Source organism: Mercenaria mercenaria, chromosome 3 (assembly GCF_021730395.1).
Source record: "Mercenaria mercenaria strain notata chromosome 3, MADL_Memer_1, whole genome shotgun sequence".
NCBI classification, from domain to species: Eukaryota; Metazoa; Mollusca; class Bivalvia; order Venerida; family Veneridae; genus Mercenaria; species Mercenaria mercenaria.
Window position 1 is genome coordinate 13,997,658 of NC_069363.1, and position 18,010 is coordinate 14,015,667.

The following is an 18,010-nucleotide window of genomic DNA, read 5'->3' on the forward strand; positions in this document are numbered from 1 at the left end:
TCATGTATGACCTTGACATTGGACCTAGTAACCTCCATTTGTGCTGACCAGCTAAATAATTGATGCTAGTTTTATGAAAAACTACCCAGTGGTTAAGAAGATACTGAGCACATACAAATTTAACAAGCTATTTGACTTTTGACTTCCAAGTGCTCCTTTGACTTTGGATGTAGTGACCTAGCACTCTGCACCTTGTCTTGATTAGGCTAATATTTGATGCTACTTCAATGAAAATCTTTCAAGTGGTCATTGACCATCCAAGTGTGTCCTTGACAATTGATCTAGTGATCTTGGTTGTGTGCACGGCACATTGTCATTGCGCATTCTTCTTTACGTTGGGTGAAAGGTTCTCTTACATGTAACCTACACTTGACAAAGCTGGGGAAGCCATGACAAAGCTGGGGAAACTATGACAAAGCTGGCCATGACAAAGCTGGGGAAGCTATGACAAAGCTGGGGGAATGGACTGGTTTTGTGTTGTGGTTTCTTTGCCTAATCTCTTGTTCAAAAATTTAGATACTTTAAAAATTGACATGGACCCAGTTATTAGAATATAGACAGAATGAGGTTAACTGATATAGACAACATAAGTAGACAATCAATAATGCCTTTCATTTTCATGTGTTTCAAGTGTCATAGTGGATCTTCACATTGTTTTCTGTCTGTTTGTACTTTTATTATTTGATTCAGAACCACTTGTTGTATGTTAGTAATTATCAGCCTGTTTCTGCATCACTACTATAATTTCTTTCCTTATTTGGATATTTTTAAATCTGGGGAGTGTACTGTTACAGTTTTAGATGCATTAACATTTGGGTCACTGTCTTAAGACACTCCCAAGTGATCATTATGCAACTGTCCGCTTGACACTTACATAATTGTCTATGTTGATTATATTGGAAGTATTTTTCCAAGAAAACAAAAACTTCAAATTAGAATTGGATTATGGTTACTTCAGTGCCTTTCAAAGGTAAAGTCTAAGATAGGTTAATCAAACCTAAACAATATATTGTTAGATATTTCTCTATATATTTAAGTTATGCGTGTTCAGTTTTCTTATTTGGCAACTCCTTGAGCTTGTGGGACTTCCGGGTCAGAGTGGTTAATGACTTCAAATCACTTTCCTCTCACTGATGTTGGTTTGAGCCTCACTCAGGGCGTTGAATTCTTCAAGTGAGGAAGTTATCCGGCTAGTTTAGGAAAGGTTGATGGTTCTACCCAGTTGCCTGCCACTGTGATGAAATAATGCATGGAGGGGCACCTGGGGTCTTCCACTGCCATCAAAAGCTTGAAAGGGGTCATATGACCTATAATTGTGACGGTGTGATGTTAAACCCAACAACAACAAAAATCAAACTAGAGCCTTATTAAAGTTTATCTCAGAATAATTATAGTACAGACCACCTGTTAACAAGGACCGTTTTTTTTTTTTCGTTTTCTGAGAGAAATCATCATAGGCAGGTTTTGCGGTAAAGAAAATAATTCGTTATTATTATGATGTATTCACATGCACTTTAGTATGCTTTTTATGAAGCATTACATGCCAAGACTGGCTGACGGTAGAAACAGTTCTTAGTTCTTCTTTATCTGTATACACTTAGACTACTTTGGCTCGCACCCCAGATTGATACTGTACTTTTGTAAAACAAGGTTAATTATTACCTGCATACTTAATTGCCTTCATTGTGACTGACCTGATTTCAGATGTTAAATCATCAAACATACACCTATATGTCATCACAATGAATGAGTAATGAACAATATATCAACTTGTATTAGGACTGCTTTGAAAATCAAAACAAATGTGTTCTGTTTCATTGATTTGAATTCCTGAAACAATTAATATTGTTAATTTGAAATGAAAATCAATCAACATTATCTGGTTTCCATTTCTTGTGATGCAAATAAAAAGTACACTCACAGAAACCTTTTAGGTAGCTATCTTCTCATTAGAAAAAAATTATATTTTGTTTCTATATTTGCCATTCACATTGGTTTGATGTTTGCTCCAGTTCCATCATGTGAGAAGGAGACACCACACTTAAAAGCCAGAAAGGGGCCTCCATGGCCAAGTGGTTAAGGTCGCTGACTTCAAATCACTTGCCCCTCATCGATGTGGGTTCGAGCCTCACTCGGGCGTTGAATTTTTCATGTGAGGAAGCCATCCAGCTGGCTTACGGAAGGTCGGTGGTTCTACCCAGGTGCCCGCTCGTGATGAAATAATGCATGGGGGCACCTGGGGTCTTCCTCCACCATCAAAGCTGTAAAGTCGCCTTTATGACCTATAATTGTGTCGATGCGATGTTAAACCCAACAAAATACATAAATAAAAGCCAGAAATTTTATTGCCATATAAACAAAATCATGTTGACCAAGCAGCTATTACAATATTGTATAGGAAACAGGAATACAAACTGTATTAAAGATAAAAGGTAAGGGTAGATTTCCCGGAAGCAAAGAGCACCCCAAACACAGCCACATCGCAAAGTAGGCCTACAACAAAAAGAAGCTGTAACAGAAAAATATAGTAGACAGGTTGCTTCAAAATTAATATTTTGATAATGCTGAAATAATATGTTACTAAAGATTACAGATTTTATGAAAATGAAAGTGACACCTAGCTAGTTGTTACTTTTGAAATACATAGTAGTTTAATCGAATCTGTCTGTAGCCTCATTATATCATTTCTTAAATTACCCCAGGAAGTATATTTTCCACCCTGCATATGGCATAATCAGTAAAAATCCACATACGCCGATCAAGCACCAGGGTTAAGTAGCTCAGTACAGGAGCAATTAAGACTAGAGAGGTCATAAGTCTGAGCAACAGATGTAGCAAATACAGAAGAAAATCTCAAGTCAAGTATATTCCACCTGATTTGAGGGTGAAGTTAAAAACTTCTTGCACAGAAGACTGATAGGGATTTAGGAAATTGAAATACTGTGAGCCATATGCGAAGAAAGTAGTAATCATTTCAGCAAAAACTAAAATTACCTTCATTCTGGAATGAATGATAGAGCTTTTGTGTAGAATATAATGAAATATTTTGCATTTTTGCTTTAAGCTGCTACTGATTGTTACTTCCCTTACATTTATGTTCCAAGATTATTGATTTTGTGCTGTATTATTGTTTTCACATATCTTTTAGTCGTAAAATTGTCTTATTATTAAATTTTACTATGTGGACAGGAATCTGTATACTCTATAAGAAATTACAAAAACCATGTTAATACTTTTTTCACTTGATAATTTGTCAATTTACCCTTGATGACCATTTATTCCTGACCATTTACTCCTGATGTTGATTTAATCCTGACAATAAGATGATTGTATACACCACATACTCCTGATGATCATTTACTCCTGATGACCATTTAGTCTTGATGACCATTTACACCTGATGACAGCATACTCCTGATGGCCACTTACAACAGCTGATTGTTTCTTTCCTGATGACCATTTACATCTGATGACCATTTACTCCTGCCTAATGACCATTTTTTCATCTTGATAAATACTCATACCTGATGATCATTGACTTTGATTATTGTTTACTCCTGATGACCATTTACTCCTGATGAACACTTACTCCTGATGACCATTTACTCTAGATGGCCACTTACTCTTGATGCCCATTTTCTTCTGATAACATTTATTCCTGATAACCATTTACCCCTGATGACCATTTACTCCTGATGAACACTTACTCCTGATGACCATTTACTCTAGATGGCCACTAACTCTTGATGCCCATTTACTTCTGATGACCATTTACTCCTGATGACCAGCTCGCCCATTTAGCTCAGTAGGGAGAGCGTTGGTCTACGGATCGCGGTGTACAGGTACAGAATCCAGGAACACTGGTTAGGTTAACTGCCCATGTTACATGACTGAAATACTGTTGAACAAATGGCGTTAAACCCAAAACAAAACAAAAAACCCAAAAAAAGCTCCGGATGACCATTTACTCCTGATGAACACTTACTCCTGATGACCATTTACTCTAGATGGCCACTTACTCTTGATGCCCATTTTCTTCTGATGACCATTTATTCCTGATAACCATTTACTCCTGATGACCATTTACCCCTGATGACAATTTACTCCTGATGAACACTTACTCCTGATGACCATTTACTCTAGATGGCCACTAACTCTTGACGCCCATTTACTTCTGATGACCATTTACTCCTGATAACCATTTACTCCTGATGACCATACATTTACTCCTGATGACCATTTACTCCTGATGAACACTTACTCCTGATGACCATTTACTCTAGATGGCCACTTACTCTTGATGCCCATTTACTTCTGATTACCATTTACTCCTGATAACCATTTACTCCTGATGACCATTTACCCCTCTTGACAATCATTTACTCCTGATGACCATTTACTCCTGGGCACTATTTACTCTTGTCGACCATTTGCTTCTGATAACCATTTATTCCTAATAACCATTTGCTCCTGATGACTATTTATTCATGATCATGAACCCCATTGACCATTTACTCCTGGTGACCATTTGCTCATAATGACCATTACCTCCATTGACTGTGCTTATAGATACAATGAATTTTTTTCAGATGCAGTAATATTTTCTTGTTCTTCTATTTTCAGGTAAAGTTGGAAATATATTTTAATAAATCTCATCCTTTGTTTTCAAAATCAGTTAATTTTGAACAATGCATCATAGACATACATATTCGCTATACACACTTTACTGCTCTTTTGCTATTTAGAATTTAATTCTTGAAGGCATTTGTTTGTTTCTTGTCTTTAATATCTGCAGTGAACATGGATATTTGGATTAACCATAATGTTTAGCATTTTCAACAAATAATGAATATGATTGATATTATTAGTTGTCTTTTCTTCATTTTAATCCCTAGATGTGTTTATTTTCAGTTACAAAGCAACATGTGTTTATTTCAGGTGAACAGCAAGATGTGTTTATTTCAGGTACAAAGCTAGATGTGTTTATTCCAGGTACACAGTGTGATGAGTTTATTTCAGGTACATAATTATCAAGATGTGTTTATTTTCAGTTACAAAGCAACATGTGTTTATTTCAGGTGAACAGCAAGATGTGTTTATTTCAGGTACAAAGCTAGATGTGTTTATTCCAGTTACACAGTGTGATGAGTTTATTTCAGGTACATAATTATCAAGATGTGTTTATTTTAGGTGAACAGCAAGATGTGTTTTTTTCAATTACCCAGTGTGTTTTAACAGTTTTATTTTAGGTGTACAGTAAACTACTTTACAACATTGCAACTGATCTTAATTAGGTGTTGAAACTGGCAATCTCTTCAAAAATTTGTTTTAATTATAACACTTTCTCTTCAAAACTGTTGTTGTCCCATAAAAAATAATATAATGCCTGGAAAGCATTTCATTTCAAACTTGATTCATACTTTAACAAAGTAATACATATCAAAGGAAGACAATTATGAGTACCAGTTTTATAATTTTATGTTTACCAGATAATATAAGGCTTTTACATATTGTATTTAAAGACTCATTTGAATATCTCATTGTTGAAGCATATTTTAAGCAAATGTATTATGGATCTTAGACTTTAAAGTATAATGTTCCAGTAAGTCTGATAACTTGTGGACATCTAATACAAAATAAAGCAGACAGTGGCAATATGTGACCTGTCATAATGTTGTTGAGATGAATTTCTGAGGCTGCAATAGTCTGATAGCTTTTTACTCTAAGGGAATCAGTGAAACCAGTTCTAAAAATGTCTTGTGTCATTATTCTAGGGTCATATTTTTGTTAGGGTGGATCAATGAGAAGTCTTTATCACAGTTTCTGTAATATAAAAATCCTCAGCTGATAGAGCTTAGATTTTTCACAGATTCTGTGATGTAGTAGAAAAATGTTTTTGAAAAATTCAAGGATCCTTGAAATTTTGGAAAAATGGGAGTCTGATTTTCATTGTCAACAGTTATAACACTTCAGTCCCAAGTTGCAACAAAACTAATTTAGGGTGCTCCGGGCAACAGCTTTATATGCTTTGTTGGGCGGGATTGGGGGATGGGGAGGGGTGTAACTTTCTGATCATCTCACACAAGCCGATGTCTTCACTAGGGTTGGATACCGGTTCCCGGTATCGGTACAATAATGAATAATCACTTCGAAAAGTACCGGTATATACCGTTTCGTAAAAGAACTGGTTCCTATTTCGGTATTTCCATAAAAAAAAAATTGTTACAAAATCTGCGGCAAAATAAAGCAGAAATTTAAGCAAATAGCGTAATAACACGATCGGCATTGTTTACTGTGATACCGCTCTGAGTTACCTCCCTTGACATGGAGAGCTAACCGTGCAAATAGTTTCGTATGCTAAATATTACCTGAAATACTTCTTTTCACGTCGTTTTAAACAACGTAAACCAATACTTCATTTCAAAATATACGACACTATTTTTCTTTGTAGTATTCTTTTAAAACTAATGAAAAAAATTATGTAAATAAAAAGTTACGAGACTAAGCTGTAACCTACGTAAACAAATAATCGGTTTTCGCGAACCATTAGAAATAATGTTATTGCTGGAATGTTGGTTGTTTCAAGTGTTTTGAAGGTTATTGTTCAATTTAAAATGTGTTGCAAAGTGTTTCACATAAAAAACATTACTAGTCAACCTAGTCAAAGATTATCATGAGTGAAAATGAGTCTGACTTGTTAGAGGGGTAATTTGAAAGCTAATAAGTGTTCAGTTTAACAGTTCTAGACAGTATTACTACAGTGAGTGTATTCATAGATTTAAATTGCATAGTGAGCGAAGTATCTACTCTAGATTTTTATTTTGGAAAACTAGTCTGTAAGATATGTTTATTTTTTACTGTTTCATAATCTAATAATACAACATTCCATTAACAGACTTAAAATGTTTATTAATCACAGCAAATTTTCATGTATATCTACTTAAATAGGTGTATATAATACTAAGCAAATCACTGCTTATGTGATGTACTACAAAGCATGGTATGGGTATCGGTATCGTTAAAAATACCGTATCGTTTCGTTGGTATCGGTATCGGACCACTTCGTCCTTAACGATATCCAACCCTAGTCTTCACTAATGTTACAAGGTAACAATTTCTGTATAAGGTCAAGCAAAGTGTAACTTGTAAAACAGTCTTGTTACGCATTTCCTTTTATCTTGAACAAATATATCTCTTGTCATACTGTTAATTTCTACAGCTCCTGGAACATTTTATTGACCACTGTCCACTAGATAATGATTACAAATTGCTGCTACTTGTCAGGTTTCTGTCACATTTCCCTCCAAAAATGGCTGTGCCCAACCTAATCAGAATAAGAAATTACTGACAAGTAGTCTAACGTTTTAGCGAACAAATTGATAATTTTGTTCAATAGATTTTCTTCGCAAACCCGCTGGGCAATTTCTGGACTAGACTTTGTTCAATTATACAGAAGTCTACAATAATTATGATGCTACATTTCCATTTTTTGTTGAATGCTTACCTACATTGTCTCAGAAGACCTTGTTGTCTCCTACTGGCAACTTCAACTAATGCATTTTTTCTGTGTTCGTGAATGTGATGTCAAAAATAACATCAAAATTATCTATAGTCTGTACGTGTGATTATGTAATGTCAGTGCATTTTTGTGGCTTGCCATATAACAAATGTTATTTGTTTACTTACCTCCTAAAAGAATGACTATATTTTTGTAAAGCAATTTGAGTTACAGAAGAAGCACATAATAATAGAGGGCTGAGAGCGAAACTAATGTATCTTGTTCTTTATCTATATACAGTTACAATAGTTTCGCGCTCAGAGAACAAAAATTACTTCTGTCCAGTTTTCCTTGTGAAATACTGTGAAAATCAGTTAATTTTGTTGGCTTGAAATTTGGTGGTTTCGGCTAAAAGAAGTTAAGACTTAACATACAGTAAAATAGAAAATTTACTTGTTGTCTAAGATTTAATTTTGTGGCTGATGCAATCACAAAAATGTGTCCTACACTATTTGCTGTTATCATCTTTCACATGTTGTTTTCTTCCAGTAATTGGTTGTTATAAATGTCTAGTTACCATCTCCTTGTATGTCTTTTATATGACTTATTCACAAATCTAGATACAATTTTAAGACAGCATTTCTATTACTCTGAATTCAGTGTGCAAGTTTTCCCTTGCTCTGCATTTACCACAGTATTTAGGCTGCATTAATCTACTGGTACCTTCCACTACTGCATTTACCACAATATTCAGAATTTTAGATGTTTACCACAGTATTTTAAAATTGCATTGTGAGATATTAAGTTAAGGAATTAGCAAGTGTATTTCAACCTTTACCACATATTTCCCATTTACTTGTTACATTCAGTAAAATATGAGAATGGTAGTTTATGTTTTAAACATAATAAATTTAATGTAAATTCAATCGTATTTTGTAGAAAATCATTATTTTATGATCTTTTACCAAATTCACTGTCAAGAACAAAACTGCAAAGAGTTGACACAGAGATCTTTCTGCTAATTGCCAGTAATTGCTTGACAGATGAGAACAAAAGACAGCCACATCTTAAATTGTTATTTGAAGCCAACTTAGATGTCTGTTTTCACTGTGTACAAATTAAATTGAATTGAAATTTTTAGCACCGGAAATTTTTAGCTCAAGGTGAGCTTTTGTGATCGCGTGGCGTCCGTCGTCTGTGCGTAAACTTTTGCTTGTGACCACTCTAGAGGTCACATTTTTCATGGGATCTTTATGAAAGTTGGTCAGAATGTTCATCTTGATGATATCTAGGTCAAGTTCGAAACTGGGTCATGCGCGGTCAAAAACTAGGTCAGTAGATATAAAAATAGAAAAACCTTGTGACCTCTCTAGATGCCATATTTTTCACGAGATCTTCATGAAAATAGATCTGAATGTTCACCTTGATGATGTCTAATTCAAGTTTGAAACTGGGTCACGTGGGGTCAAAAACTAGGTCAGTAGGTCTAAAAATAGAAAAACCTTGTGACCTCTCTAGAGGCCATATTTTACATGAGATCTTCTTGAATATTGGTCAGAATGTTCATCTTGATGATATCTAGGTCAAGTTCGAGACTGGGTTACGTGGGGTCAAAAACTAGGTCAGTAGGTCTAAAAATAGAAAAACCTTGTGACCTCTCTAAAGGCCATATTTTTGAACGGATCTTCATGAAAATTGGTCAGAATGTTCACCTTGATGATATCTAGATCAAGTTCGAAACTGGGTCACGTGGGGTCAAAAACTAGGTCAGTAGGTCTAAAAATAGAAAAACCTTGTGACCTCTCTAGAGGCCATATTTTTGAACGGATCTTCATGAAAATTGGTCAGAATGTTCACCTTGATGATATCTAGATCAAGTTTGAAACTGGGTCACGTGGGGTTAAAAACTAGGTCGGTAGTTCTAAAAATAGAAAAACCTTGTGACCTCTCTAGAAGCCATATTTTTCATGAGATCTTCATGAATATTGGTCAGAATGTTCATCTTGATGATATCTAGGTCAAGTTCGAAACTGGGTCACGTGGGGTCAAAAACTAGGTCAGTAGTTCTAAAAATAGAAAAACCTTATGACCTCTCTAGAGGCCATATTTCTCAATGGATCTTCATGAAAATTGATCAGAATGTTTACCTTGATGATATCTAGGTCAAGTTCGAAACTGGGTCACGTGCGGTCAAAAACTAGGTCAGTAGATCTAAAAATAGAAAAACCTTGTGACCTCTCTAGAGGCCATATTTTTCATGAGATCTTCATGAATATTAGTCAGAATGTTCACCTTGATGATTTCTAGGTCAAGTTCGAAACTGGGTCACGTGGGGTCAAAAACTAGGTCAGTAGTTCCAAAAATAGAAAAACCTTGTGACCTCTCTAGAGGCAATATTTCTCAATGGATCTTCATGAAAATTGGTGAGAATGTTCGGCTTGATAATATCTAGGTCAGATTCGTTACTGGGTCATGTGCGGTCAAAAACTAGGTCAGTAGGTCGAAAAATAGAAAAACCTTGTGACCTCTCTAGAGGCCATATTTTTCATGAGTTCTTCATGAAAATTAGTGAGAATGTTCACCTTGATGATATCTAGGGCAAGTTTAAAAGTGGGTCACGTGTCTTCAAAAACTAGGTCATTAGGTCAAATAATAGAAAAACCTTGTGACCTCTCTAGAGGCCATATTTTTCAATGGATCTTCTTGAAAATTGGTCAGAATTTTTCATCTTGATGATATCTAGGTCACATGTGCTCAAAAACTAGGTCACTATGTCAAATAATAGAAATAACGACATCATACTCAGTTCAACACTGGGTCATGTGGGGATAGGTGAGCGATTCAGGACCATCATGGTTCTCTTGTTGTAAGATCCCTTTGTGTTAGTGTAACTCACTAACTGATAAAATGTGCAGGAAGCTTTATAACGGTTAATGGTTCTGTCAAAAGACTCTCCATTATGGAGGTAAACTTGGCCACCATGCAGATGTTATAGCTGCATGTTTCTCAGTTTACTACCGTTCCTTATGTATTTTACACAACATTTTAGGCGCAATTTGGGGATGAGCATTATACATGGGTGCGCATTATACATAGGTATTTACAGTATTTGATATCTCAAGTATGTTATTTGCTGAGGTACTGCATAATACCCCAAGTATTTGCGCTGACATGGTATTTTACCAGTGCTGCATCTAGCACAGTATTTACACCGGTATTTACCACTTACTCATTTACACCAGCATTCACAACTACTGCATTAATTTTGCTCTTTTGTTTGCTTCCTTAATTGATAAACTTAATTCTTCTTTTTAGCCCACCATCATCAGATGGTGGGCTATTAAAATCACTCTGCGTCTGTGGTCCGTCCGTCCGTCATTGCGTCCGTCCGTCCGTTCGTCCGTCCGTTAACAATTTCTCGTTATCGCATCTCCTCAGAAACTACTGGGGGGATTTTGACCAAACTTTGTCAGAATGATGTATTGGTACCCTAGTTGTGTCCCCCTGAAAATCAGACTGGTTCAACAATTTATCAGTGAGTTATGGCCCTTTGTTTATTTCTATATTTTACATAGATTTATATAGGGAAAAGCTTTGAAAACCTTCTTGTCCAAAACCACAGAGCCTAGGGCTTTGATATTTGGTTTGAAGCATCATCTAGTGGTCCTCTACCAAGATGATTCAAATTATTTCTCTAGGGTCAAATATGGCCCCGCCCTGGGGGTCACATGGTTTATATAGACTTATATAGGGAAAAACTTTGAATAACCTCTTGTCCAAAACCACAGGGCCTAGGGCTTTGATATTTTGTATGTGACATCATCTAGTGGTCTTCAACTAAGATTGTTCAAATTATACCCCTAGGGTCAAATATGGCCCCACCCTGGGGGTCATATGTGGTTTACATAGACATATAAGGAAAAACTTTGAAAATCTTCTTGTCCAAACCACAAAGCCTAGGGCTTTGATACTTGTAATGTAGCATCATCTAGTGGTTCTCTACCAAGTTAGTTCAAATTATCCCCCTAGGGTCAAAAATGGCCACGCCCTGGTGGTCACATGGTTCATATAGACTTATATAGGGAAAAGCTTTTAAAATGTTCTTGTCAATAACTACAACATTCAAATTTGGACCACATATATATTTTTGAGTGGCAAGATGAACCTTGACATGAGTTGACCTTGATTTTGACCTAGTGACCTACTTTCACATTTCTGTAGCTACAGCCTTCAAATTTGGACCACATGTATATTTTTGAGTGGCAAGATGAACCTTGACATGAGTTGACCTTGATTTTGACCTAGTGACCTACTTTCACATTTTTGAAGGTACAGGCGTCAAATTTGGACCATATGCATAGTTCCGTGTTTCAAAATGAAATTTGACATTGATTTTGACCTAGTGACCTACTTTCACATTTCTCAAGCTACAACCTTCAAGTTTGGACCACATGCATAGTTTTATGTACCGAAAAAAACTTTGACCTTCACATTGACCTAGTGACCTACTTTCACATTTTTGAAGGTACAGGCTTCAAATTTGGACCACATGCATAGTTTTGTATTCCAAAATAAAATTTGACCTTGATTTTGACCTAGTGACCTACTTTTACATTTGTCAAGCTACAGCCTTCAAATTTGGACCACATGCATAGTTTTGTGTACCAAAATGAACTTTGACCTTTACATTGACCTAGTGACCTATTTTCACATTTTTGAAGGTACAGGCTTCAAATTTGGACCACATGCATAGTTTTGTATTCTGAAATAGAATTTGATCTTGATTTTGACCTAGTGACGTACTTTTACATTTCTCAACCTACAGCCTTCAGATTTGGACCACTTGCATAGTTTTGTGTACCAAAATGAACTTTGACCTTAAGATTGACCTAGTGACCTACTTTCACATTTCTGTAGCTACAGGCTTCAAATTTAGACCACATGCATAGGATTGTGTACCGAAACAAACTTTGACCTTGACATTGACCTAGTGACCTACTTTCACATTTCTCAAGCTACAGCTTTCGATTTTGGACCACATGCACAGTTGTGTATGGAAATGAAATTTGACCTTGAGCTAGTCAGTAAGTCTTGAAATTTGGAACACTCAAAAATGGCACATTGGTGGGCGCCAAGATCACTCTGTGATCTCTTGTTTATTTAAATTTATTTTAGCCTGATTATGATGAAAGCTTGAAACTTAATTGAATCATACTTGAGTCCGCTTCCTGGAAAAACCAGTACTGGTGTCATTTGAGAAGGTGTGGTCATTACCCCAGTTGGGCTTGAGCCCACTGTTCAAACAAACATCCTCACCACTAGACCACAGCTCCTTTTGTATTGTAAGAACAAAGAGGTTTAAACAAAGAAAGCCAGTTTCTCAGAGTTTGTCAGTAAAAATATACCAGTTTAAAATTTGACATTTGACATTGAGAAAATTAGTGATCACAGAGATTAATGACTGTATAATGATGTTATATATTGATTATACAATTAACCCCAAATGATCTTTGTTAGAAAGGAAAAGAACAAGTTAATGATGTTAATAACAAGACAAAATGAGAGAAATTATTGGATTTCCATATTTATGTATTAGACATGATATTTCATATAATCTGGTATTATCAATATCACCTGGTGCTATAAGTGTTTAACTGCACAAGTACAAGGAAGCAGTTAGCCACTTTTTGCACAGAGATGAACTATTACTGTTGCCTCATTTTTCATGGAATCTTGATTGTTCTGAGGTCATAGTAATGTCATCTGTCAAGTTTTCAGCTCACCTGAGCAATGCTCAGGTGAGTTTTTGTGATCGCTCGATGTCCGGCGTCTGTCTGTCGTCTGTCGTCTGTCTGTCGTCTGTCAACATTTAGCTTGTGTATGCAATAGAGGCTGTATTTTTCAACTGATCTTAATGAAATTTGGTCAGAATGATTATCCTGATGAAATCTAGGTCGAGTTCGAAAATGGGTCATCTGGGGTCAAAAACTAGGTCATTAGGTCAAATCAAAGAAAAACCTTGTGTATGCGATAGAGGCTGTATTTTTCAATTAATCTTCATGAATTTTGGTCAGAATGATTATCTTGATGAAATCTAGGTCAAGTTCGAAAATGGGTCATCTGGGATCAAAAACTAGGTCACTAGGATAAAGAAAAACCTTGTGTATGCAATAGAGGCTGTATTTTTCAATAAATCTTCATGAATTTTGGTCAGAATGATAACCTTGATGAAATCTAGGCCGAGTTCGAAAATGGGTCATCTGGGGTCAAAAACTAGGTCACTAGGTCAAATCAAAGAAAAACCTTGTGTATGCGATAGAGGCTGTATTTTTTCAATTAATCTTCATGAATTTTGGTCAGAATGATTACCTTGATGAAATCTAGGCCAAGTTCAAATATGGTTCATCTAGGGTCAAAAACTAGGTCACTAGGTCAAATCAAAGAAAAACCTTGTGTATGCGATAGAGGCTGTATTTTTCAATTAATCTTCATGAATTTTGGTCAGAATGATAACCTTGATGAAATCTAGGCCGAGTTCGAAAAAGGGTCATCTGGGGTCAAAAACTAGGTCACTAGGTCAAATCAAAGAAAAACCTTGTGTATTCGATAGAGGCTGTATTTTTCAATTAATCTTCATGAATTTTGGTCAGAATGATTGCCTTGATGAAATCTAGGTCAGGTTTGAATATGGGTCCTCTGGGATCAAAAACTAGGTCACTAGGTCAAATCAAAGGAAAAGCTTGTATATGCGATAGAGGCTGTATTTTTCAATTGATCTTCCTGAAATTAAGTCAAAATGATTACCTTAATAAAATCTAGGCCAGATTTGAAAATGGGTCATCTTGGGTCAAAAAGTAGGTCACTAGGTCAAATAAAAGAAAAACCTTGTGTATGCGATAGAGGCTGTATTTTTCAATTGATCTTCATGAAATAGAGGCTGTATTTTTCAATTGATCTTCATGAAATTTGGTCAGAATGATAGCCTTGATGAAATCTAGGTCAAGTTTGCATATGGGTCACCTGGGGTCAAAAACTAGGTCAGTAGGTGAAATCAAAGAAAATATTTACTTATACTCAATATTTTTGCTCCAGTTTTAATAATAATTGGTCAGAATATTTTTTTCCATGAAATCACTAGGTCAAACATGTTTACTCTGTTTAATATGTTGTGTTATGAAGTGTTTCTCAGGTGAGCGACCTAGGGCCATCTTGGCCCTCTTGTTTTTTATCCAGTTGGTGAAATTTAATTAAAGGGAAGCTTGAGACACTACTCTTGGATAAAATATGTCTATGACAGTCTTAAAAATACTGTAACAGTAAATACTCATGTTATACAATCAAGTTGTTCGCAATTTTTAAGCATTTTATCTCTCATAAATTGTTCAAATGTAGGTGCTGTGACTTGACCAGTGGTACAAACTAATTAAATGACATGAGGTTTACAAGATATCCTAATAAATTTCCAAAACTGTTGTGCAGAATTTGCAGTGATAGAGAAAATCAACATTCTTTTGGGGAGGAGGGGAGGGGTTTATCAATTATCTAGCACTTATTTCACTCACTTGATCATTTTTCAATATCATGCCAAACTTGGATTGAAATAATTCACCCAATGTGTGGGCAAGTAGCTTTAAAAATATTTTCAGGAATGTAATTTCTAAATTTGATGGTTTACTATTTAAAAACTCTATAATTATTAAATTATGTGTTTGTCTTTTATCTGTATCCTAGACAGTTAACAATTTTGTTGCATATGGATTGTAAAAGAACATTTAACAAGAGCTCATGGAACACGAAATGCCCCCCTTGATGCATTCAGTACACAAGGCACAGAAATTATATGCTCACTGTAAACAAAACAAAAGTTTTACTGTTCCGGTTCAGTGTGACCTTGACCTTTGACCTAAAAATCATCTGCTGGTCATGATCAACCTCCCTATTAAGTTTCGTGATCCTAGGCCCAAACGTTCTCAAGGAATCGTCCGGAAAGGGTTTAACTGTTCCAGGTCAATTTGACTTGACGTTTGGCCTACTGACCTCAAAATCTATAGGGATTATCTACTGGTAATTACCAACCTCCCTATCAAGTTTCATGATCCTAGGCCCAAGCATTCTCAAGTAATTGTCTGGAAACGGTTTAAATGTTCCGGGTCATTGTAACCTTGACCTTTGACCTACTGACCTCAAAATCAATAGGGGTCATATGCTGGTCATGATGAACCCCTCTAGCATCTTTCATGACCCTTGGCCCAAGTGTTCTCAAGTTATCGTTCAGAACCGTTTAACTGTTCCTGTCCAATTTGACCTTGAATTTTGACCTATTGACCTCAAAATCAATAGGGGTCATCTGCTGGGCATGACCAATCTCCCTATCAATTTTCCTGATCCTAGACCCAAGCGGTCTTGAGTTATCGTCCGGAAACCGTTTAACTGTTCTGGCTCTCTGTGACCTTGACCTTTGACATACTGACCTCAAAATCAATAGGGGTCATCTGCTGATCATGACCAACCTCCCTTTCAACTTTCATGATCCTAGGCCCAAGCGTTCTTGAGTTATCATCCGGAAACCGTTCAACTGTTCAGGGTCACTGTGGCCTTGACCTTTGACAAACAGATCTCAAAATCAGTAGGGGTCATCTGCTGGTGATGACCAACCTCCCTATCAACTTTCATGATCCTAGGCCCAAGCATTCTTGAGGTATCCTCTGGAAACGGATTGGTCTTCATAACGACCAACAGACAGACAGACAGACCAACCAACATCTACAAAACAATATACCCCTCCTTCGAAGGGGGGCATAAAATTGAAATGCAGTAAAATTTCTGCTGAAAGTGCGTACTTATGTTTATTTTGATTACCAATACAGTTTCCCTAAGGACAGTCGAGACAAGTACTTGATATTTTAAGGAAACAGTGAGTGGTTAATAACAGTCATTTACATTTAATGTGAAATATGCTAGGTTTCATTCATGTAACATGTCATAAACTGCATAAATGAATGGAGTTTTCATGAACAAAGGTCAATAACTTCTTTAAACAAGTGAGTTAATCAGTAACTTGTAGTAAAATGCATTTTATGCGCATGAAAAATTTGCATCGCAATACTAACATCCCCGTTAGCACAAGATATTGTTGTAACAACTTTGGCTGTCATATCATGCTTTCCTTCTCAATTAAGATTCTCCGGTCACACTGCTGATTCAGATCTCTATTGATCCGGACTCCCGACTGCCGAATGCATTTTCTTCGCCAATAGAAAATATCGAGAACTGTTTGACAATTTATAATGTATTATATCCAGACACTTTAACATAAAAACTATATCTATAGATAATTGATTTCCAAATTGAGCCAGCTTTTTGAAGTTGTTAATAAGATTGCGATGACAGGAAAATATAATCAATATTGATTGGCGGGGAAATATGTGCTGACTGGATGGCTAGAACACGGCAATTTGTCATACTAAACAGTTTGGCATGAATTTTTATATGAGGAATATTGTGAAAACCAATACTATGTTGGGATAGCCAATTTGCATATATATATTTTGTTGAAATATGACACAGGATTCTTCATAAGGATTAGAAGGATGCTAATTGTGCTTTTCTTTGTGCACATTGGAGAATGATACTTAAATAATGCAAGAATTCATATTGGAAATAATATGTAAATGGTTCAGTCCTATTGATATTAAATTTTGCATTAAAAAGAAATTAACTATTGATTACTATAAATGAGAATAGTAACAAATTTATTGATGAAAAAATGAAATGTGAGCTTCTGCTGAAAACAAAATAACTGCTGAATGATGAAGATCATTTGCAAGTCGTTGTCATTTGTTTCAAAATATATTTTGCTATAGAGAATATTTTGATTTTATAATTATCAAGTGATATATTTTCATTGAAATTTTAGCACAAAAATGACGTAGATTTAGAGAAATTTGCAGAAAGTAGTGTACTTATATACAGAAATTAGAAGTCTTTTTACGACCGGGGAGAATGTTTACGATGTTGCAGAATTGTTATTTTTAAGTGTTTAGAGCCAGCAAAAAGCAATGCAGAAACTTGTGCAATATCTAACACCTAGTTTTAAAAGTAACGGTTGCAATGTTGTCAAATTATCCAAACGTGAACGAAAACGGAGCCGAGACAAGAGTCGAGACAGAAAGAAGACGGGCGCTACAAGTACCCTTACCAGTGACCGTCGTGATGAAGAATGTAGTTTTTCTGATTATTTTCATTCCAGGCACGCGGAAGATCTTATTGTTACACCATTTGCTCAAGTATTAGCAAGTTTACGCAGTGTACGCAATAACTACATCACTCTTACCAACGTACAGGCCTCTAGAGACAGGTAATTTCTTTATTGTTGTTAGTCTTTATGATTAGAGAGAATAATTCCCCAAGTTTATTAAAATTTTAAAACTCCCAAAAGTCTATATTTATATTATGACACAAGTTTGAGTCTTACAGAATTACATTTTGTGATATATGAATGATGAAGTGCTG

At 35.7% G+C, this 18,010-nt stretch overlaps 1 protein-coding gene across 17 annotated transcripts in view; it reads left to right on the top strand.

Moving 5' to 3' along the window:
• Positions 1-18,010, top strand: part of LOC123525401 (cAMP-specific 3',5'-cyclic phosphodiesterase 4C-like) — an 831,602-nt gene that overhangs the window by 669,490 nt on the left and 144,102 nt on the right. For all 17 annotated transcript variants that reach the window (XM_045304423.2, XM_045304426.2, XM_045304430.2 and 14 more), the window contains one exon: positions 17,748-17,855. In XM_045304423.2, coding sequence (XP_045160358.2) covers positions 17,748-17,855 — 108 coding nt within the window. The remainder of the gene's footprint in view (positions 1-17,747; positions 17,856-18,010) is intronic.